Consider the following 22,853-nt stretch of genomic DNA (forward strand, 5'->3'; position numbering starts at 1 on the left):
TCACTTTGCATTATAACACAGGTCTGTTTTTGCGTTATCACGTCCTTCAAAAGGCATAAGAGCTCATTTTCGCGTTATAACGTAATTTTGTGATTTCAGATTTTCTAAAAGTTCCTTGAAGTTTTTAAGTATCCACATCTGATTTACACCACTTCTCGAACATGTTGTACAGTACTCCTGAAGATTTCCACCGCTGTTAATATTTCAGTGAGGAATAATGAAAGAGGCTTAGTAGAACGTTTACCGGTTTACCGAAACCCGTTTTTCACTCTGCGTTAATTGACTAATTGTTAATTTTCGCCTTTTATTTTCTCTTTGCCTTTAAAATACTTACCGTTTTCGTAGTTTGATCCTAATCGTATTTGGCCTTTCTTATGCAGAGAATTAGCAACTATTTGACAATATTATTTATACGGAGAATGTTTCTTCTAGGATGATAATAAATAGTTCTCTAGGTGCTAAGAGGATGTTACTGTTCTCCTGTATTAACACATGGACAGATAACTCTTTAAAACACCGGGTGATTCTTTAATTGTAGACATACCATAATGAAGTCAAAGGAACAAGTTCAGACTCATATGACAAAACAATTTCCGGGTTTCCGAGTTTTAGGGTGGATAGCTATGACACAGCTTTAGGGTACCTATCCCTTGATGGCTTTATGGCAGGAGACACAAAGAAGCACATAGGAGGGTAGGTTATAAAAATTCAGTTAAAAAATACTCAAACATTATACAAAATAGTCCCCAAGGTCAAAGACTGACGGATACATAGATCATTTTATGGTTTGTCTGTCGAAACACAATTTCAACATATAGTTATAACAAGTGGTTAACCTTAGATGCCAAGTCCGAAAATCAGCGAACTTCACATTGGTTCAAAATGTAAGCCAAGGTCAAAGTTCATACTAGTTGAAGGGTAAGCCGTGGCATTCACCAGCTCGTTCACTAAGTGGGAACTCTTTATGTTTTGCCAACACACCTTGTTCATACACAGGCTTTCACAGACCAATATATAGTCTTTTTCTATAGTAAATTTTCATTTAGATTCTGGTTGCCCCCCCCCCCTTCCCCCTTTTGTTGCGGCAAGGTGGAGGGGTGGCAAATTGCAGCATTTGAATAAAAATGTGCCAAAATATTAGAAAAAGGTCCACCCTCAACACCCACTCCCTCCAAATAGGACGGGTCTATTTCATACACTAATGCAAGTGCATAGTTTAAAAAATTGCTCTCGGAGTTTCAAATCTATACACTCTATCACATTTATTTCTGATCAACTAGTGCCGTTCACAGATTAACGCCAATCAGTTTTAGCACTTAGTGTTCAAGAGGGTTTTGATTTGTTTAAGATTCAACATACACATATACAGATTGTTCTTAAAAGCAATTATACACAAAGGTTGCTTGTTTCATGTGCTTCGACAAGATGTTTTTGTAGATGGAACGTACAGACAGACGCCATTGGGGATGGACTACAGGGAGGACCTCTAGCGGTGTTTGACGAACAGGGGAGAACATTTCTGATTTCTCCTTTTTCAAGATTCATGGCGGCATCCGCTTGGCATGATTCTGAAAAAGGTGGCAACATATTCTGTGGAATAATGGGAGGTGTCGACGAAGTTCCTGCGAATTTCACCTACAGCACCATACTCTTCTACGCCGATGGAATAAATAAGGTCGATATCTAACTGTCTTTACTGGAAGAAACATATTCAAGATATCAAGAAAAGTTTTATTTTTTGCAAGACGATAAGATATATTCTATATTTGATAGGCATTTGATGGATGGGGAGAATTCCTACAGAAACAATACGGGGAGAATGAATGGTATACTTGGCAAGACGACACCATTATTTTTCTGGGATACTGGTCAGACAATGGTTTGGGACTTTTTACCAAGGCGATATATTAGTTTGCATACTTTGTAACAAAATGATATGAAATGTAAGCTCTTTTCTTTTGAAGGAGGGTACTACTACTTTAAGACAGAACCAAACAAAACATATGAGCAGACGATGATAGATTTGATTAACCAAGAAATCAATGTTGCGGGATTGAATATGGGGTTTGGCAGTACTCAGCTTTAAATTCATGGATTTGTTTGAAGATTTTCCTCCATTTCTTTTCGTATATACTATTTTTTGGACAACATGCAATCCTCCTACAAAATAGAGAGTCAAGGAAGTAATAATTTCTCGTTTTGCTGTAGATATATCCAGTATGATTCTTGGTGGTACTATACAGGAGCCGGAAATGGCGTTAAAACATGGCAACCGAGGCCAGACGTCTTCCCAGACGGACTCGAGTAATAATTATATAGTTTGCTTGGAACATTTGTCAGATTTCTATGTATGTAGGATTTTCAGCATTGAACAAAAAATATGAAAACATATTATTTAGGTAGAATGTACAAAAATATGAATTCGAAAGCAAAAATACTCAGTAGGGAACATAATTTAATTCCAGACACATGTTTAAAACTACTAATATGCCTGTGGCGTTACACAGTAAATATTGGTAAGTTATTATACTTCTTGGATCTACAGTGTAATACACACAAGAAATATAGAAAAGTAAAATTTTCAAGAAAACAAATAATGTACAGGAGCATATTATTTGTGCATTTTAATAATACTATATGTAGGATTTTGATTTAAAGGTCAATTGATAACTCTTACGCAAAACAAAATGGTGGGAAATATGATTTCCTTATAGAGGATCTCGGTGGTCTTCCTCTGCAGCAGGTAAATATTGCTCTGTTAAAAAAGAGGAAATTCTCACCTGACGTATAGTGATCTGCTATATAAACACTATACATTTTATTATGCATTAGTTGCCACAACTCAAACAGACTTCAATGATATTAATTGTATTTGTACATTTCTGTTTTCTTAACCATCAAAGAACCATTTTAACGTACATGTATATAAGAAAAAATTCTCAAAGGACAAGGTATGGTAACGGCCGAATCTGCCCCCTTATTTGATGTAAAAATAAGAACACAGTTAAAGCTGTGATAGTTTGTAGTTAAAAACTTAAAATGATGCTTGTTTTAAAACCAGCATAATTTTGATTCAAAGCTTGCTTACAAAGAGGCCACAAGAGGTTGCAGAAGTAGGACATTTTCCCGAATTTCCTAAATTCTGGTTGAATTTTGTCAAATTTGAGATACTTTTCACTTCGGGAAACATAGAGCACAAGCTTGCCTATCTGAGATTTTATACACAAGATTCATCTGATACTATAGTTTATGAAATATATAAATTTGGTAGGTAGGCAAGCTTGTGCTCTGTTATCTGAAACAAAATGTGCTGTAAAATCGATGAAAATTTTCATAAAAATGAGAAAATTCGGAAATCGACATTTTTTTTTTTTTTTTACCTTCCTGTGACCCCTGTGTATCCCATAATTTAGAACCAATACTCATTTTGTGGTAGGGGTGACAATAAGTTTTCACTGATAAACTGTTGCATCATTCTAAAAGACAACCCAAACCAGTGGCCAAAAAGGTGCCTTAGCCTATCTTGTCCTTTATTCTATATGCATCTAAAATAAATTTCAGAATGATAACATATGGTGCTTTAAAACTTGCATACTGAAACCACACAAACTTGTGCTTTCGTTTTGATTTTTTCACTTGTCTGTCAAAATCCTCATCGTACAAAATGAAAAAGAAGTATTTTGAATATAATAGAAGTAAAAAGTAACATACATCATTCCTAATCTTCGGAGATGCCTTAATGGTAAATAATTTCTTATATTTCCAGGAGTTTTGGGATGATTTGTTTAATAATGCTTCAAAGTGGGGAATGTTCTTGTATGAACAAGTAAGTGAAAGTTTGCCATTTATAAAATTAAAAACGTAGACTGTAGCATAAATTAAAAATGTTCAGAAAACGTATGAGCAGGTATAATGACTTGATGACTATAAAGCACTGTGAATTTTCTATTGTCATTGAAATGGATTCACCTACAATGAATAGATTAAAAATAATATCGTGATCTTCAAGTCTATAACCACCACTATTTCAAAGTGGTACATGTACTGGTATATGGTTATGCCGTTAAAAATATAAAAATAATAAAAATTCCCTGACGATTGTAAATTCATTCACATCACCCATCTACTATATCTTTGATAAAAAAATTATTATACTAGAACTATGAAGCACCGACAGTTATTCTTTAACATTTCATCTTCAATCATTCTTAATGTGAGAGCAGAACCCATTGATACCCTCCGCCTTTTTAACAGTAAAATGAAATGCTTTAATCAATATGTCAGCTGCAAAATTACAGGTATTGATGGCCTTGTGGTGTTTTGTTAATGGCTATTACTCTTGGTTTTGGCCGATAATTTATGGTTCTTCGACATTTCCTGCACGGGTGATTCTTTGTTTCAGAATAAATGCCAACAATGATCCAACCAATTCTCTGATCTATTGCTGAATTCCAGATTTATATTTATTAAACGGAAGCTTTTTCCTTTTTAGGACTGGCTAAACGGAGAACTGGACAGGGTTAAGAAGTTAAAGACGGATCTCTTTCTTGGAGAACTTTGGCTGACACAGATGCATGACGCGGCTGCCAAGCAGTACAACTCTATACAATACTGTATGGCTAACCCACGTCACGTGATGCAGGCTATAGCCCTTCCTTGGGTCACACAGGTTCTAAATTTACCTGTACTCCTTCACATCCTTGCATATTAACGACTTATTCTTAAGGCTATGGTACAGAAAGGTAGTTTCCCCCTGTTTTCCGAACATAAACTTTTACTATTCATTTAGTATGAAAATGTCAATTGAAGAGCCAGTCCTTCCAACCCTTTTTGTCGCAGCAAAGTGGCCAGATTCTCCCGTCTTGATGTAAAATTCGTATCGAAAAAGTTTGAACCTTGCCCACTTTACAAACTTGGCCCGAGAATGGACCTGTTTTCAAAAAAGTGTTAAGCTGGTACTTCGTCTGAAAAGCAGCATCTGACGCTGGACATATAGTTAACATTTCTTGAGCATATTTTATTGACAACATGTCAATGCCATGGACACAAGTTCCAATAACTTAGGTAGTCCTCTTCCCACATTTCTATATATAAATGAATTATCCCGGTTGGTCTAGGTTTGGTATACATATTGGGAAATGGACATGTTCTAATACTTTAGCAGTTTTTAGCTTTGAACACTGACCTGGTGCATGGTTTAGCATTAAGGTGATTTCAACTTCATGGAGGTGAGTTACATGTACATGTACAGAGTCAACCTTTCATACATTGTCATAGAAACACTCAAAAGTCCAGGTGATACAGGTATAAGACCCACTTTTGCCGTTGGTCTATCATAGGCATTCAGGGCCAGCTAACGTATAAACCTTAGTTGATAAACAACAATTACAACTGCAGACAGTCGGCAATCAGCGACATTGTGGGCGATGGATTTTTGTAAAGGATAAATTTAAGCAGTCAATGTCATTTGAGGAATAACTGTCTTTATTGGTTTTATGATGTGATCAAACAGTTTGCAAACTCATAAAAAGACCAAAAAAAAAAAAAAAAATGAAAAAAAGGTCAAGGTCAATATTTTACATTAAAATAGAGTCAAAGCCATAACCTGAGAACCGTTTTATATTAGGATTTTAAACTTGGAACATAGTAAGAAGACATTTATACAAGATGCACTGCGCCAAAATTTTGACCTTGACCCCTTTCTTCATCAAGGTCAAATAGAGAAAACACGACTAGACCATAACTTGAGAACCCTTTGACATTAAGACTCCAAACTTGGAGCTTGAAAAGGTTGTATAGAGGAAGGGTGAATGCCAACATTTTTTTCACCTTGACCTATTTAAAATAAAGTCAAAGACAATCTTTTATATGAAAATATAGTCCTGGTCATAACTTGAGAACTTTTTGACATTAAGATTTCAAACTTGGAACAAGGAAACACAACATTAAGACTAAATGCACTGCATCAAAATATTTTGCCTTGACCGCTTTCTTCATTCAAGCTTAAATTAGGAAAAACACGGCCAGACCATAACTTAAGATCCTTTTGACATGAAGACTTGAAATGCTGTACACAGATGTAGGAATTTGAGTTGATATGCACTGCATTTTTTTTTACCCTAATCCTATTATTGCACTCGTTAATGTTGATAAAGAAGGGGAGACATGTGTGTGTGTGTGTGTGTCTAAACAAAACAAAACCCACTATAGTTAGTTCCTAGTATTATGTGTTAACTGTACCAGGAACATGTATGTTGTAAAACTTTCAGTCATTGTGCGATTTAGTCTCGTGCGAGGTAACCCTTGTATAAAAGTGATTTCATAGTCTCGTTCGAGGTAACCCTTGTATAACAGTAATTTCATAGTCTTGTTCGAGGTAACCCTTGTATAACAGTGATTTCATAGTCTCGTTCGAGGTAACCCTTGTATAACAGTGATTTCATAGTCTCGTGTAACCCTTGTATAACAGTGATTTCATAGTCTCGTTCGAGGTAACCCTTGTATAACAGTGATTTCATATAGTCTCTTGCGAGGTAACCCTTGTATATAACAGTGATTTCATAGTCTCTTGCGAGGTAACCCTTGTATAACAGTGATTTCATAGTCTCGTGCGAGGTAACTCTTGTATAACAGTGATTTCATTATTTGACAGGTGAGGGTTAGTGAAGACTATCATCCCGGGGGAGAGCAGTGGAGGATCGGAATTACCTCTTTATTTGTTGGCGCTCTTGGAATGCGACCTTTCAAAGACAATTTCTGGACCTCAAAAGCCCAACCTGAAGATAAATCAGGTATACATGTATACGATGGACCGTTGCTCTGCTTATAGAGGCTAATTGCAATCGACATGGGACATATTTTTACGTATACCTTGTCACGCATAGTGTATGAAATGTAAACTGCATTCTTATGCCCTGCTCAACTGTTTCTCATGTAAACCCAGGAAAGACCGAGCCCTACAGCGCCTTGAATGCCGTGGTGTCTACACTCTCTATGGGTCCTGTGGGACCCAGCGACAGAATAGGGGCCATAAACACATCCCTTTTGATGCGGTATACTCTTCACCAGGGTTCTCAAGAATCCTTTTATGCTTATTCCTGAGTAATTCCACAAAGAAACGTTTGATCAAAGTGCTCATTTGATATCTTATTTGTTTTCGGAATGTAATGACAAATCCATGGTAAATGGCTAATGAGTAGATTAACAAATATACGATGAATACATGTGTATATTATTCGCACAGTAGATATCCTATAGAAAGTTTTCTGTTTTGAATACTTGTGAAAAGATTTACATAATTATGTCTACAGTTGCTGTGGTGAATATGGACATATCTACAAACCAGACAGACCTATCACTGCTACAGACTTGCAAATCAAAAAGGTATAATTTGTATTTCCAATTTATAATGAGTTTGTGTGTTTTGAGTTGTATTTTCTGCTTCAGGTTGAAGCTCTATTATACTCACTTTCTTCTCAGAAAGCCTTTACAGGTTTAGACATGGAAGTTTGGTGGTCGTTTACGAAAATCAGGGTCAACAGTACCGCTATCGATGTTAACTGGACTTGGGGCGTGGTCTTGGCCGTGGACACACCTACTGGTCTCCAACTTCTTAAGCAGGATCTAAACTTTATGGTTGGTTCAATGGATAACGCAAATTTTGTGATATAATAATTTTTTCTCGAGTTTTGAAAGGAAGTCTTAAAAAATTCGTTAACGTTCAGATTGAAAATCAGAAATGACAAGGTTTATTTCCTTGGTTTTAAATTCCATATGAATTTAAACCTGTAGGCACGTAGTATCGTTTTTGAAAGTGGAGGGAGGGGGTCGGAGTAGAGAAAAAAATTCAACTTATCTGAAAAAAATGACAAGCAAACAAAAAAAAAAAGAAAGGAAAACTGTCTAAACTTGAAAATCCTATTTCTTGAGGGGCGTAGGTTTCAGCCTTTTTCATTACCAAATTTTCTTCAAACATTACCACATTAACCTGATTTGACTAAACTATAACAAAATATGGAGGAGAGGGGGCAACAAGCCTCAATAATAAAAAATAATGTTTGGAAAAAAGTGGGGGCGGGGTACCCCCCCCCCCCCCCAGATACTCATTGTCTGATCTGAATAAAAAGATTTTCGTTTAGTACATTATGTCGTCTATTTAATTTGTTACTCTATATCCGTGTTAAAGTGAACTGAGGCACAGCTTTATTTCAGGATGATGGTAATGATTATGGTGTTTTTAGCTACAAAGACCCTGGAAGCTTTCAGTTGTTTGACAACGATACTGGTTTACGCCTTCCCTCTTGTACCAAAACTGAATTCTGCCTATACCATTTCCCGCCAAAAATTACACACAGGTAGTCTAAGTAACTTAGAATTGAATGAAATTGTATAATATATTTTAAAAAATGTGGATTCAGGTGTAACAAAACCGTTGCGGCTCTTGACCTTGACATCCCCAAGCCCATATATAGACTCCAGAATTTTTACAATTGTAGGGTATGTGTTTCTGAGAGCGCCTTTTGCCCTGAATTTCATGGAAGTTTTTGAATGAAAAATTACCCGATATTGTCCACAATTACACTAAATTCGGAAAACACTAAATTCGGAAAATTCGTAAATTTATTTTCTTGCAGGTAGTCGTGCATGGTAAAATTTTTTTTTTTTTTAAATATCACTAAGTTGCTTGCTAATAATATAATACATCTACACTAAAGTGATTGCTTTTTTAATATTTTAAATGCAACTAAAAACAAATTTACAAAAAGTTGTGTATATCACACATAATCCACGTTTGATAAGGAATAGGATATTTGTAAATTGTATTTTAGCGGACACGATGTTTACCTTTTGGGAGAGATGGAGAAGTGGATGCCAGTTAATAGGATGAGAGTGGTGGGGATAAATTACTTACAGGATGATCTACTTATCAACATCTTCGGGAAATTCCAATCGAATATCACCCTTCATTACGTCATAGACGGGCAACTTAAGAATGTCACGTGCCAGATTAAAAATAGATTGTGGAACTGTGTCTCCATTATCAGTGGAAAATGTATTTATGACAATTTAAATTAAATTTTACATTATCCGACACACTTTTATTGTATTATCCTTGCGAGCATCGTCGCAAACCACGGCCAAAATGTACGATCCTCTCCCATTTTGGTAGAAGAGACATATATGCGGACTCCAAACCGTGGCTTTGAGACGATGCCTAGAGAGGAGAGATTTAACATAAGAGTATATTTCATACTCTGCACTTTGAGTAGTTTATGTAAAGCAAATCAGACAATGTTTATGAACTGTCTTGATTTCATGGACGTGTGTGCATCTTATTTAATGTGTGCCACTCTTTCTAATTTCGATTTCTAGGCGTTCAAAATTTTAATACACAATACTAATCAAAAATCATTTCCTCAATGGGACCAAGAAAAATTACGATATATCTGAGTATTCGATATACCGAGTTTACAATACATAATGAAAAAAAGTAGTTGGGATTTACAATAGTTACTGACTTTGAGATTTCCATCGTTTTCGAGATATCGATGTTCGAGATAACGAAGTTCAACCTACCTTTTCAGTTATTACTTACTCAGTACATACAGCATGTTCTGAACACAGGCACTTGTTTCTGTAATACACGTGTAGTTTTATTTCATATTTGTGATACTTTTTTTTTTTTTTTTTACATTTTTACGGGCATTGTCCTAAACAGCACTGCTAAAAGCACACTGGATAGGGAATAGCAAGTCTTGCCCTAGAGAGCATTGTTGCAACCACTATTGAAATAACGCTCACTATTGAAATAACATTCACTATTGAAATAATTATTTCAATAGTGGGCGTTTTTTCAGTAGTGGTTTTTACCTGGTTTTGGTTTTGAAATGCATTCTCAAATTATTTCAATAGTGGGCGTTATTTCAGTAGTGGTTGCAACTGAGCATATTGAACGACAAAATAAACACAAAAGGGTAAACACACTGTAAAAATTGTGTTTAGGAAATAAACACTTCTCTTACATGTTTAGACCTAAACGTGTGTAGTATTGTGTTTAACAACTAAACACTTATGTCTTAACATGTTTTATATCTAAACGCGTTTAGAAATTAAACACGTTTTACTGTAAAGTGCAGAGTTATCTTCCCGGAAATGACACACATATATTTGAACGTTAATTTGAGCGGCTATCTAAACAAAGAAAACACAACAAACTAAGGTGATGTATCAACGAGAGTTATGACAGCCCAGTTCAAGGGATAACCATGACGAAATAGTGAAATACGTGAAAGGGCATCTTGTTACTGCAATACATTAAAGGTTTGTTTTCTTTTTCTTTGCATCAATTAATCACGATGAGCAACGTAAATAAAGCTGACTTGGGATATCTTGAATTCGTTCATAGACTTGCAGGAGAGGAAATAATGTTAAATGTCATTAAAAACATATATATTTATATCAGTATATTTCACTAAAACTTGAACAATTTTGTTTTTCTAAGTAATGTAAAATATCAGTGATAGTGTACTTTTTCTAAAATCTGGCTTTCTTTCCTACAGACACTGTAGTCCGGATCGAACTCAAAATTCACGCATCAGAGTATCCTCAAGTGGAATTTTCTTGTTCCATAATCAACACTTTGAAACTTCATTTGTTGAAGACTACTATGTTAATTCGACAGTGTTTACAATTATCCTCGTGCATTCGAAATGGATTACTTTCTGGCAGTTATTGATGGGATATAGATTATAATATGTTGTGCTTTGGGACTTGCTGAAAGTTAAAATTAAATTTTATATTTTTGTGATTGACATGAGGAAAACTTTGCAGCCGATTCAAATTATAATGATTATAATAAATATATATATAAATATACATTTTGTATTTTTAATATAAAAATTCTTTAATAAAGCCTTTTAGAAATATTCAATGAAGTTTTGATATTAAATTGACAGCTTAATATTTTTTCTTAATAATTTTGAAGATTAAAAGTTTGTTATCTATGTGTACGTTATAAATTATGTGTCATTCTGATTGAATTGTTGAGACTAATCAAATCTATTCGTGAAAGTGTCACAAAATCATTTTCTGTCTAATGTAAATGGCCAAACTGTATATTACTAAAGTATGTTACAATTTAACATTATATACTACATATGTTTATATTACCATGCCACACAACCTTCCTTTGATGTTTGTTATATTTACTCAATGCTATAAGATGTATGTATTAGGCAATAAAGATTATATATTCAGTTCTATCTCCTACATTTTTTTGTGTAAATTAAGTACATGTACATTGCAGAGTGTCCATTGTATTGTATAATTAAATACATATCCCAACGTTCAGTGGTTTTATGGAAAATAATTAATATTGGTTACATATTTTGAAAAATTTGACAATTATGCGCATTGAAAAAAACATATACTTTTTGTGCCTAAATTTACCAGTGTTTTGTTTTTCTGCAGGTACAAATTATACTTATGATGTGTTTAGATTTTAAACACTTCTGCTGTTATGTGTTTAGAATTTAAACACTTGTGTTTATGTGTTTAGATATGTTTAATTTCTAAGCACACAAGTGTTTAAATTCTAAACACTTTCTAAGACATGTTTAGGAATTTTACATGTTTAGGAATTAAACATATAAAAAAGGAGGTGACAACAAAGTGTTTAGAAAAGTGTTTGAATTGTAAACACATTTTTTACACTTCTTTCTTCATATGAAATAAACACATTCTCTAAGATTTTATGTGTTTAAGTCAAGATTATAAGATTTTGCACTAACCGGACCTTTAAACGTACATGTAAACGGAACTTTTCTTCTACGGGCCGGACCTTTTCCTATAAAAGGCGGACCTTCTATGTTATCGTATCAAGTCCCCCAAACCTTTAAACGAGGCGGCGACACCGGAGGTGAATCTAAGATTTCGGAGCATATTTTCTAGTCTATATTTGCTAACAATACTTAATATGTGATTAAAAAATGTATATAAAATATTGATTCAGTTTATAGTTAATATGTTTTTTTTCAATGGGTATAATGTGTATAGGTGTGTGTGTGAGGGGGGGGGGGTAGTGATGAGGGAGATCTTTTTTCTAACTTTTCGGTAAAAGAGTTCGACCATACTGCAACAAAATGTGCAGGGACCAAGAAGCCAATTAATAGATTTTTTAAATTTTTAAACTACAGCAAGACTATTCTCCCCAAAAAAGTGCCCCCTTTCGTACTATCGGCCTCTTTGAAAAGGCGTTAAAGCGAAAAATGTAAAGGCGTTATTTTATGTTCTTAACTATATGAATGATTAAATCAAAGCCATCTTTTTTTATGCAATATTTAAAAAAAATCTATACTCCCGCACATCTCGCAAACATATTATAAGAAGTCAACACTCTACTTGTGAAAATGCATGGTTAGGCAGGTGCAGCTTTGCTGGTCATATATTAAAAAGTCATTCCAAATTTGAAAATCCTTTTCTTTCCTCTTGGTATAAAGCAGGCAAACTATTTCCATGTGTATAATGAGCAATTAGCCTTCAACCAAAATTGTGAAATTCATGACCCTTGATAGAGGTGTTCTGCATCAGAGAGGGACTAAGTTGGTTTAATTGCCTGGATACCTAACTACAATCTGTTTGTTTGGATACCTAACTACAATCTGTTTGTCTGGATACCTAACTACAATCTGTTTAAATATTTTTTTGAGAAATTAGCCCTATACCTAATTGTGAAATTCCCGAGGGTCAGCATTTCAGCCCCCGTTGTGGGCTAAGTTAGTCATGTATCGAAAATAAAAGGTGTAATATCGTCTTCTTGAAAGGCGTAATAACGCCTTTTTAGAAAGGCCTAGTAACAACTCATTTTTTCGCGTTATATACATGTGTCTTAGGTTTAAGGCGTAAAATAATGCCTTTATGCGCGCCATTACGCCTTTTCAAAGGCGTTTATAACGCCTTTTAATTTTCCCCCGGTAGTTTGATCCTATAAAAGGCTTTCGTACGTGGGTATCCGACGATGCTTGTAATTGTTTCTGTTAATAAACATAACTCTTTAAAAATCAGTTCTACAGTGCGATGACCCCAGGGGGTGGCTAGGCGTACGCAAGTACTTCCTCATTTCCTCGGCTTTATGAGTTATACCTATATATATTCATAGACTTTGTAGCTGTTTTATACATATGTAATTACAATGGAAAGAAATGATTTAATTATGAAATATGATGAAAGAAGTAATGGTTTCATTGTGTTTTCGTATGAGGAATTGGTACATTTAATTCAGTTACTAAACATTTTTAGTAGCATGAAATATAGTGCCGTCTATTCATCCTATATATCAAACACCTAATTATGGTATCATTTGTTTATGTTTATTCTCTCATACAAAACAAAATGTATGTCTGATCTCTTAAATAGACATGGTTGAAATGCTGTCATGTACGGAATTGTATGACGTTTTCCTCTATAAAATTATGTACTTAGAACTGTGCGACGAAATATAAGGGCTTTTAAAGTTAGAAAGAGGGGGATTTGCATCCCCCCTTCACACTTATACACCAAGGATATATATATTTCCTATGCTTGCGGAAATGAACTTGAAAATTGAACTTCATGTAGCCATTAGATACATGTAGATAGGATGAATCAGCAATATATACAACCCATACTACTGTTACTAACACCACCGGCACCCCTAACACCACTTTGCAAGACGGGTTCGTTATACATTCAGTATAAAATATAAGAGACCACGAACCCGATTTAATAAGGAAACAACCTGAAAAGGCTTACGGGTTTTGTGCAAAATTTACAGATTGCGAAATGGACTGAGGGATAGTAAAACGCTGAAGTCTGAAACTGCAGATGTAGTATTGTGCATAACCCGTGTCTGCAGGCAACTGACAATGGCGTCTCAACACCATAGTGACAACAGCATAACCACCCCTAAAAACAACATCGAGGGGATCCCAGATTTTGGGTGGCGAGTTAATCTAAACTATGAGTGTATTGTTAAATGTAAACCATTTGCACAGCCTCGGTTCAGTCAAGTCATCGGTTTTATTGGTCTGGGAATAAGGTATTGGTCTATATCTGTTTTTTTTTTTTAATATCAGATGCATTGTTAAACAAGCATGGACTTGTGTGAAAGTGTGCTCGCTGTATGCATTATTAATGATGCAGAACAACCTGTATCCATGATCAAATAAAAGTGTATATACTTTAATAAGGCCCTATAAAATTATCTTTTTTTTTAAATTCTTGAATTCACTACAGTGAAGTAACTTGGAATGTATTTCTTTTAATTGCCCCAGGCACCTATAATTGATCTAAAATAACATTGTTACTTAGTCCTATCTTAACATGGAATGTGCTGTTATGATGCACAAATTTCAGTAACTTTCACTTGTAGATTTGTTTAAAATATGCCCTAGGAAGGAAGGAGTTACGTGTAAATATTTTATTTTTGACTTTCTGTAAAACAACAGAGATCTCTAAAATTACCCATGTGTGAACAAGAAAAAAAGGATGGTATGAATAAGTATTGTGATAAGATGTATAGAAAAATAATAGTAGAAAGATTATGCTGAAGTGAAGCAGGAAATAGGCATCTCTTTTTAATTTGTTATTGTGAAGGTTTAACTATATAGGTAGATGTTATAGTGATTCAAAAAGAAAAAGAACAGAAAACTCAATAGTACATTTTAACTTGATTGTGGTCATGTTACAGATACGCAAAGGAATGGTGGAAAATGCGACGTCTAGGCAGGAAAATGTTTATAGACCACATGGACCAGTTGTTTCACAAGGCAATATATGGTAAACTTTAGAATAGCAGTGATGCATTTGCAAAATAGGATAATATCTAAAAAAAAATATTTGATATTAGTTTGTTTTGGTATTTTAGTTTATGGACACACTGTAAGATACACTGTATGTAACAAGATTTTTATTCTTGTCCATTATACAACCTCTTCCTCAAAATAAAAGTTTGTATTATAAAAATTAAATTTCAATATTTTTAAAAGAATCAGTTACATTCTGTTTGAGAGAAGATCCAGTATTTTAACAAAGGGAAATGCAAGGGAATTAATGGAAATAGGGTTTGTGACTGGTTAAAAAGCATGTTTCATAACTATAGAGAATATTGCTTAAAAAATATTTTAGAATCTAGGCCTTTTTATTTGATTCCCAGTATTTGATCCTGATTTAAAAGCTCTGTTTACAGTTGATGATGATAATCTTTTATATTGTGTTTTAGGTGCGCCGATAGGGGGCATTGGTTGTGGAACTATAGGGAGGGGATACAGAGGGGAATTTGCCAGATTTCAAATGGTACCAGGGATTTATGACCATACCGTGATTCAAGCCAATCAGGTAAAAGAAAAAGCAGGAAACTACCCCAATTGTAAATCATGATCTATTCTTAAAGTAAGGAGGAAGTGTCTTTTTCTGAAATTTCTTTATCCAAAGATCCAAAGTATTATGATCTTTTCATAATACAAGGAGGAAATAGGAATTTTAAATTTTATTCAAATGATTAAAATTAAGCATACAAATATATGCATGGGCACCATGTATATGCTTATGTTTTTTTTTAATTTAAATTTCTTTATTTCAAGCATTCATGAAAATAATTTTTTCAAGATGAAAACATATTTCTTATAACAACTTCTCTCTTTAAACAGTTTATTCTTTGCATAAGAAAGAATGGTAAGACTGTGTACCAGAAAGTCCTGACAGGGCAGAGAGAAAGCTCTAAATCCTTGAAGTCCTGGGAGTGGCAGGATCCCAGGGAGGGGGATGTTTATCATGCCTTGTACCCCAGGTCTTGGACAGTTTATAATCTGGATGAGTTCAATCTGAGGCTTATCTGTAGGCAGGTGTCACCAGTATACCCACATGACTACAAGGTTTGTGCATAAACATGCAGGAACAATAATGAAAAGTAGTAATGTATGTACTAATCTTAACAAGAGATATGATAAGTAATAAGGTCTCTCTAATTAGAAATTCCTTCCTCTTTAAATAGCATTGGATGCTAAATAAGGCAAATATCAGTATTTGTATGTTTGAAAGTGGTTCCAACACCTGAAGGAGTGATCTAGGTAGACACAGGATGATGCCTTATAGAATTTTTTTAAATTAAAGCAATTATGAGGGTTGTTAGAAAAGTTTGCGGACAAGTTCTATAGTGAGCATGCTATTTGTATGAAACCAGTAAAACTCTGCAGATAAAAAATATATGTATTTTCCAATAAATATGCAAAGGTTTGGTGTTTATATTGGCAGGTCTTTGTCTTTCTATTTCCTGTGTAAATAAGGACCCCTTGAAATACATTATCATTATAAAAATCTCCTTGAATTTATCATAATCCTCTTTGAAATGCTTAATCATAAGCCTCCTTGAAATGTTTTACATCTATGTGATTTGTACGGTAAGTAAATATTACAGAGGAATTAAAATGGCACACAGAAAATTTTCATGGGGCCTGATAAATTTAATTGCTGCATTCAAAAAAAAAAATCATAGTTCTAGAAATGGAGCTTTGTTATGAGTGTTTGGAAAAGGCAAGTACAGAAATAACGATGTATGGATTAATTGCTTCAGATTAATTATTGTTTTAGGATAGTACATGAAATAAGGGGCAAAAGTCAATTCCAAATTGTAATGACAGAGTATCATAAAAAATGAAAAAAAAAAAATCAATAGATTGTAATAAACATCATATTTGTAAGGTTATGAGAAAAGACTTTACTTTGGTGAAGAAATGACTACTTCTGAAATTCTATCTACACACTGCACATTAAAAAAAAATTCTGAGTTTGTTGATGTAAATGCTCTAATTTAAAATATTCCTAGGGTCCTATTAAAGTAAAAATTCAACTCACGCAAAATTGTATATATATTCAGTAAGCATGTGACTTCTAACATCAGATGTTGATACTCATTTTACTGCAGATTTCAAGTTAATTTGTTAGAGGTACATAATAAATGTTTTATAACCCTATAAATTTTTCAGTTCATATTATTGCATGTTGGTTTTAGGACACAAGTTTTCCAATGGCTACTTTTATCTGGACAGCTGAGAACAAGGGAAGTGAACCTCTGGATGTGAGTATTATGTTCACATTCAAGAATGGTCGCGGAGTAAAGGATGATGGGAATGGAGGCTGCCACAATCACCTGTTTGACCTTGACACCGAGGGAAGGAGGGTGTCGGGGGTCTCCATCAATCATAACATACAGGACATGAAATGTACATACTGTATAGCAGGGGTGCATCATGTAAGTATCTGTTCTACTAGTATTTCCCAGTACTGTTTGTGTACCATATATGCATGTATTTAGCATAATAAAAATTTGATAGCTTCTGCATCATGGGCTAGTCAGAGAAATCTTGAATTATTAGTGCTATCTGTGATTTTATTCATCATATATTATGAACACAGCACTAAAAACACTTAAACAAGAATCTTACCTTACTACAACACAGTATGTTTTTGTATTCAAAGGAGTAAAAATTATAAAGAGTTTGACTGATGCTAGAAAATAGATTTAATCAATTTCAGAATGATGTATCAGTAACTTGTAAGGAGTACTTCAACCCTCGGGGCTCGGGTCAGGAGGTTTGGGATGATCTCAAAGATGATGGACAGCTAAACCCTGAAGGGGGTAAGCCCAGTAATAGAAGGTCAATATTTAGCCTGTGTAGTGGAAGATTTATTATTTCTAACTTCTTCATTCAGTTCATGCTACATGTATATAGAGAATATAGTGCTACTGTTGTGGAATTCTGATATCTTGTATAAAATTAGTCTCAGTTTTTTTTTCTTCTTTTTCCCAATGACTACAAAATTGGGACAAAAGCATCAGATGTTATCTAGTCTTTTTAATCAGTATATGCCTATATATGGAAAATTCATTTAACTGGCTACTGTACTCCTACCTTTCCTTATGTATGTGCCATTACCTTTCGCAAGTTTTCTGAGAAACAGAAAAATCGCAAGTTTTGTCATTATGAACAAAATATTGTCTACATCTCATTGGCAGTACATAAGTATATATGAAGATAGTTAAATTTGGATCTTCATTGACTTGATAATACAATTAATGTAGCATTGAATCTAAAAGAATCATCAAAATTAAAATGGATCTTGTGTTCAGCACTCTTAGTTTTGTATTTTATCTAACACAAGCAATGGTCTCAGCATGCTACTCCCCAATAATGACCTCCCTTTGTTTTGTAGAAAAAGTTGCTGAGAAGAGTGGGATCTTTCCCTCCCTCTCGTCTCTGCTTCAGCTTCTGTTATATATGGCACACAGTGTCCTTAGGTTATTTACAATCCCAACAGGTAAGATTTACATAGGTCACCAGGTAGACATGACACCTGACTGTCCTGACTGCTTACCTTTGTTTACCTGTGTGTGTTCATATAGAAAGCTAGTACTCACTTAATAGACATTTTGGAGGGGTGTTATAATGTTATAATGTCTGTGTATATGTACTGGTTATTAAGTTCTACTAGATGGTTCTTCAGATTTATTTCTTATGAATACAATACTTGTTTTAGATATAAATACTCAAGTACCCATATTTGGAAGCTGAGACCCTTGCATGAAATATGTGTGTTTGTTTGAAATCTTTGTATTTTGTTCCTTTCTCCTGGTGGCTGTGCAGTTCTGGTTGCTTGATACTCTAGAATGTTGTCCATTGTGATTGGGGCTTATACTAATCTCATGCATGTTAACCACTTGGCCAAATTCAATTTCTTGTGAGTACAGCAGATGTTGTGCCTGCATGATTTATTAGTGTTTTTATTTAACACAATATATACTAGCTTAAAAGACAACCTTAATGAACAATTCCTGTAGAATAAGGAATCTTTATTATATGACACTGGATTTTCCTTTTATCAAATTCTGCTCTATAGACTTGAATTACAGTTTGATTTTGAGAGGTGATTATTACAATCTTAGCTGCTTACAAGTAACTGCAGAGTTCATAGACAGCAAATGTCACTTAAATACTGCCAGCATAATATTTGTAACAATTAATTATAACACTGCTAGCATTATTTATAACGATAAGTATAATACTGCTAACATTATAAGTACAGTATTTCTGTGCTGACGTACATATAGAAAATCATAGATCTTGCATTAATAGCTTAAACTTCTTGACAGTGAATGTTGTACAGTTGTAAGCTGGAATAACAAAGACTTTATAACTGGTATTTTCAGTTTGATGTAAATATAAATCATGAAGACTCAGCTTTGTTTACCAAGAAAACACCAGGCTCCGGGACCATAAAACTTTCATAGTCTCACCGCAATCTTGGTCTCATTTTTACAAATAAATTACCTGGTATTTTTGAAAAATGTGAGACTGAGGTCAAAAAGTGAGCTCTTCTACAGATGATTTATGGTCCCTTAGCCTGGTTAATGTAGATATGTAGAATGATAAAATCAACTCAACAGGTAATTGAACCATTTTTGATATTAGGATGTAACATATATTGTGAAATCACTAATTTTCATGGGGGTTTAATTTTTGTTGTTTTTATGTGTGAGGAGATCCACGCAATAACATCCTCCGCAAAAAGTAGGATTTTAAATAAATAACAACTTAGCACTTCTTCATCCATGAAATCAAATCCCCATGAACCAATATATTTTTCTCAAACCACAAAAATTTGACACCCTGAAAATATGATTTTAGAGTACTTAATAAATTAAACACTCTTTGTTAAATGGTTTCAGATGTAATCTGTTTGATTATATCTCTTACATAATTTATTGATATTGGCAGTATATTAACTAGGACTTTGTTGTTAATATACTTGTACATTTGTTAATCTTTAACTGTCAATTGCTGTACCTAAATTCTTTAATGAATCACTCAGATTTCTAGCAATTTTTTGTGTGTGCCGTTTTTTTTAACATTAAATATGTCTTTGTTGACATACATATAGGTAATCTAAGGTTTTTATTTGCAGTTTTTATTATTAAAAAAAAGCAAGAAAAATGAAATGAACTTTTACTTAGTTGTAATAAGTATAAAAATTTATTTCATAGTTGTCTAGACAGTTTATTATCTTCCTGTATTACAGGTAGGAACACCTGTACAGGTAAAGGTGAGGAAAGTGCAGCAGCTGTCTGTGTCCAGGCCAATGTCCCCCCCAAACAGACCAGGGACCTTGAATTTACCTTGACTTGGGATATGCCAATCATCCACTTCAAAGCCAGAGAGAACTTCTATGCAAGGTTGTGCTTCAGTTTTCCATGGATATGGAAGATTTTAAGTTTTCAAAAGATTAGAAAGGAAAGGTTCATATTTGAAAAGAAGCATGGTTTTGTACATACCGGTATTTAAAACTGAATCAAACAAGAAAAGCAATAAATTTTACATAATATGTACATAATTTGTAATAAGAATGATAAATTCACACCTACATGGGATAGGATTCTAGTCTTTAGGATTATGTCAAATCACAGTGTTAAGGCCATCATTAGAAATATCCTTGTTTCCCGGAACATGACCCTGAATTCTGAAGTTGGGTAGGTAGGTAATTATTTTTTTTTTTCAGAAAGATACTTTCAACACACTTATTGAAAGTAAATTTAAAAATACCTTTATAAATAAAGGAAGTGAACAAAATAAAATATAATACACATAGAATATAATAATAAAAATGAACAGTAAATTAATTCACATAATCAGTCCTGACAAAGGGTACAAAGCATTTGTGATGGTCTACAGGGGATGCATACTCCTCTATAGCACCTAATCACACCTCTAATGTTTTCAGAGGTCTGTGTTAGCTCAGCTCAAAATTTGTATTGTTTCATTGGAGTTCTGAGCAAGATTCTGTTTGTTATCTTTTCATTGATCTTATGAAATACCTTACCAGCATCAATTTATTGAAATGGACTATTTACAAAGAGACAAGATTCTCAAATACCTAACAGTTGGATCTGTATCCACTTATATTTTCCAAATCTACTAATAGCCTCCAGTTCCTACACAGGCAAAGTTCTTCCTCACAGCAGATACTAGCATGAAAAAGATCCCTCACTCTCAATGGCCTAATGTGCCATGTACTGTTTGTATATTGTACTGGGATAATTTGTGTTTTTGTATGACAGACGATACACTCGCTGGTTTGGAATGGATGGAGAGGCAGGGCCTAGGATGTCCAGCTACGCTGCCGCTAATTATAAAACATGGGAACAGAAAATAGAGGAGTGGCAGAAACCTGTCCTAGAAAACAAGTAAGCATAGGATTATATCAGGAGGTAGCTAACACAGTAAATAATGGTCTGATTTAGAATAAATTCTCTTACATAAATGATTGCATTGATTTCAGTTGATTTGGTTATGTATGGAATTTATTAAGTAATCCTTATGTAACTTGCTGTGTTATGTCTCTTCCTGTAGAAACCTTCCTGCCTGGTATAAATCTGCCCTGTTTAATGAGTTGTATTACGTCAGTGATGGAGGGACAGTGTGGATTGATCCTGTCGAGGGACAGGGAGGGAAACTTGTGAGGGTAACAGACCCAAAGGATCCTCCCATTGTTCAGGAGTTTAGCAGATTTGGCTATCTTGAAGGTAAAACTCATTATTTCACACAAAATTTCAGGTATTACTCAAAATGAGCTCATATTTCCCTTTTAGCTCACCTGAGCCAAAAGTGCATGTGAGCTTTTCTGATCAAAATTGTTGTTGTCATAAACTTTTCACAATTTCATCTTCTTCTCTAAAACCATTGGGCCAATTTAAACCAAATTTGGCACAGTACATCTATGAGTAAAGAGGATTTAAGTTTGTTCATATAAAGGACTGCACCCTCTTTCAAGGGGAGATAAGTGAGAAATGGTGAAAATTGAGTGTGGTCACTTTAAAAATCTTCTTCTCAAGAACCATTGCTTCAGCAAAGATAAACTTATGTGGAAGCTTCCTGACACATTGTAGATTCAAATTTATTCAAATCATGGCCCTTGGGGGTAAGGTGGAGCCACAATGAGGGATCAAATTTTTATATGGGAAATATAAGAAAAAATGTTTAAGTCTTTTTCTCAAGAACAGGAGGGCCATGATTAGTTAGTTTTTAGGGAACTCTTTGAGTCAAGGAATAATCTTCACTTGGAGTTTGGTAATATTTAGTAGATTGATGAGTTGGAAAAAGGAGATTATATATTATAAATAAAAGTATTCTTTTTTTTTCAGGACATGAGTACAGGATGTATAATACATATGATGTTCACCATTATGCATCCTTCTCCCTCATCATGCTGTGGCCGAAACTTCAGATCTCTATACAGTATGATATTGGTAATTATACTTCTGTAAAATATAGAACACCAGATCTCTTTACAATATGATATTGATAATTATACTTCTGTAAAATATAGAACACCAGATCTCTATACAATATGATATTGGTAAATATAGATCACCAGATCTCTATAATATGATATTGGTAAATATAGATCACAAGATCTCTATACAATATGATATTGGTAAATATAGATCACCAGATCTCTATACAATATGATATTGGTAAATATAGATCACCAGATCTCTATACAATATGATATTGGTAAATATAGATCACCAGATCTCTATAATACAGTATTTGTACATGTAATTCTGTAAAATAAAGAAAACCAGATCATTATACAATACAGTATTGGTAAGTACACTGTAAAAGAAGAAGATACATTATGATATTAGTAATTTATGCCTTTGTTAATCTAAGAACACCTATCTCTGCAGTATGCTATCAGTAAAATACCTTTGTAAGATTCAGAACTCATGCTGTGCAGTATGTTATTTGTTAAAACCTCAGCCA

General features: G+C 34.1%; 1 protein-coding gene across 1 annotated transcript in view; it reads left to right on the forward strand.

Moving 5' to 3' along the window:
• LOC133181515 (non-lysosomal glucosylceramidase-like) overlaps positions 1-22,853 on the forward strand; it is a 36,704-nt gene that overhangs the window by 2,337 nt on the left and 11,514 nt on the right. The window contains exons 3-24 of the mRNA XM_061316004.1: positions 539-693; positions 1,438-1,675; positions 1,774-1,879; positions 1,965-2,064; positions 2,209-2,304; positions 2,659-2,743; positions 3,767-3,826; positions 4,493-4,669; positions 6,653-6,791; positions 6,944-7,052; positions 7,311-7,383; positions 7,480-7,639; positions 13,861-14,074; positions 14,726-14,814; positions 15,257-15,372; positions 15,684-15,908; positions 17,045-17,284; positions 17,569-17,671; positions 20,110-20,263; positions 21,146-21,271; positions 21,438-21,610; positions 22,229-22,333. Coding sequence (XP_061171988.1) covers positions 539-693; positions 1,438-1,675; positions 1,774-1,879; positions 1,965-2,064; positions 2,209-2,304; positions 2,659-2,743; positions 3,767-3,826; positions 4,493-4,669; positions 6,653-6,791; positions 6,944-7,052; positions 7,311-7,383; positions 7,480-7,639; positions 13,861-14,074; positions 14,726-14,814; positions 15,257-15,372; positions 15,684-15,908; positions 17,045-17,284; positions 17,569-17,671; positions 20,110-20,263; positions 21,146-21,271; positions 21,438-21,610; positions 22,229-22,333 — 3,043 coding nt within the window. The remainder of the gene's footprint in view (positions 1-538; positions 694-1,437; positions 1,676-1,773; positions 1,880-1,964; positions 2,065-2,208; positions 2,305-2,658; positions 2,744-3,766; positions 3,827-4,492; positions 4,670-6,652; positions 6,792-6,943; positions 7,053-7,310; positions 7,384-7,479; positions 7,640-13,860; positions 14,075-14,725; positions 14,815-15,256; positions 15,373-15,683; positions 15,909-17,044; positions 17,285-17,568; positions 17,672-20,109; positions 20,264-21,145; positions 21,272-21,437; positions 21,611-22,228; positions 22,334-22,853) is intronic.

The sequence above is a fragment of the Saccostrea echinata genome, unplaced genomic scaffold (assembly GCF_033153115.1).
Source record: "Saccostrea echinata isolate AGI-Se365-2 ecotype Australia unplaced genomic scaffold, CSIRO_AGI_Sech_v1 ptg000009l, whole genome shotgun sequence".
In the NCBI taxonomy this organism is placed as follows: domain Eukaryota; kingdom Metazoa; phylum Mollusca; class Bivalvia; order Ostreida; family Ostreidae; genus Saccostrea; species Saccostrea echinata.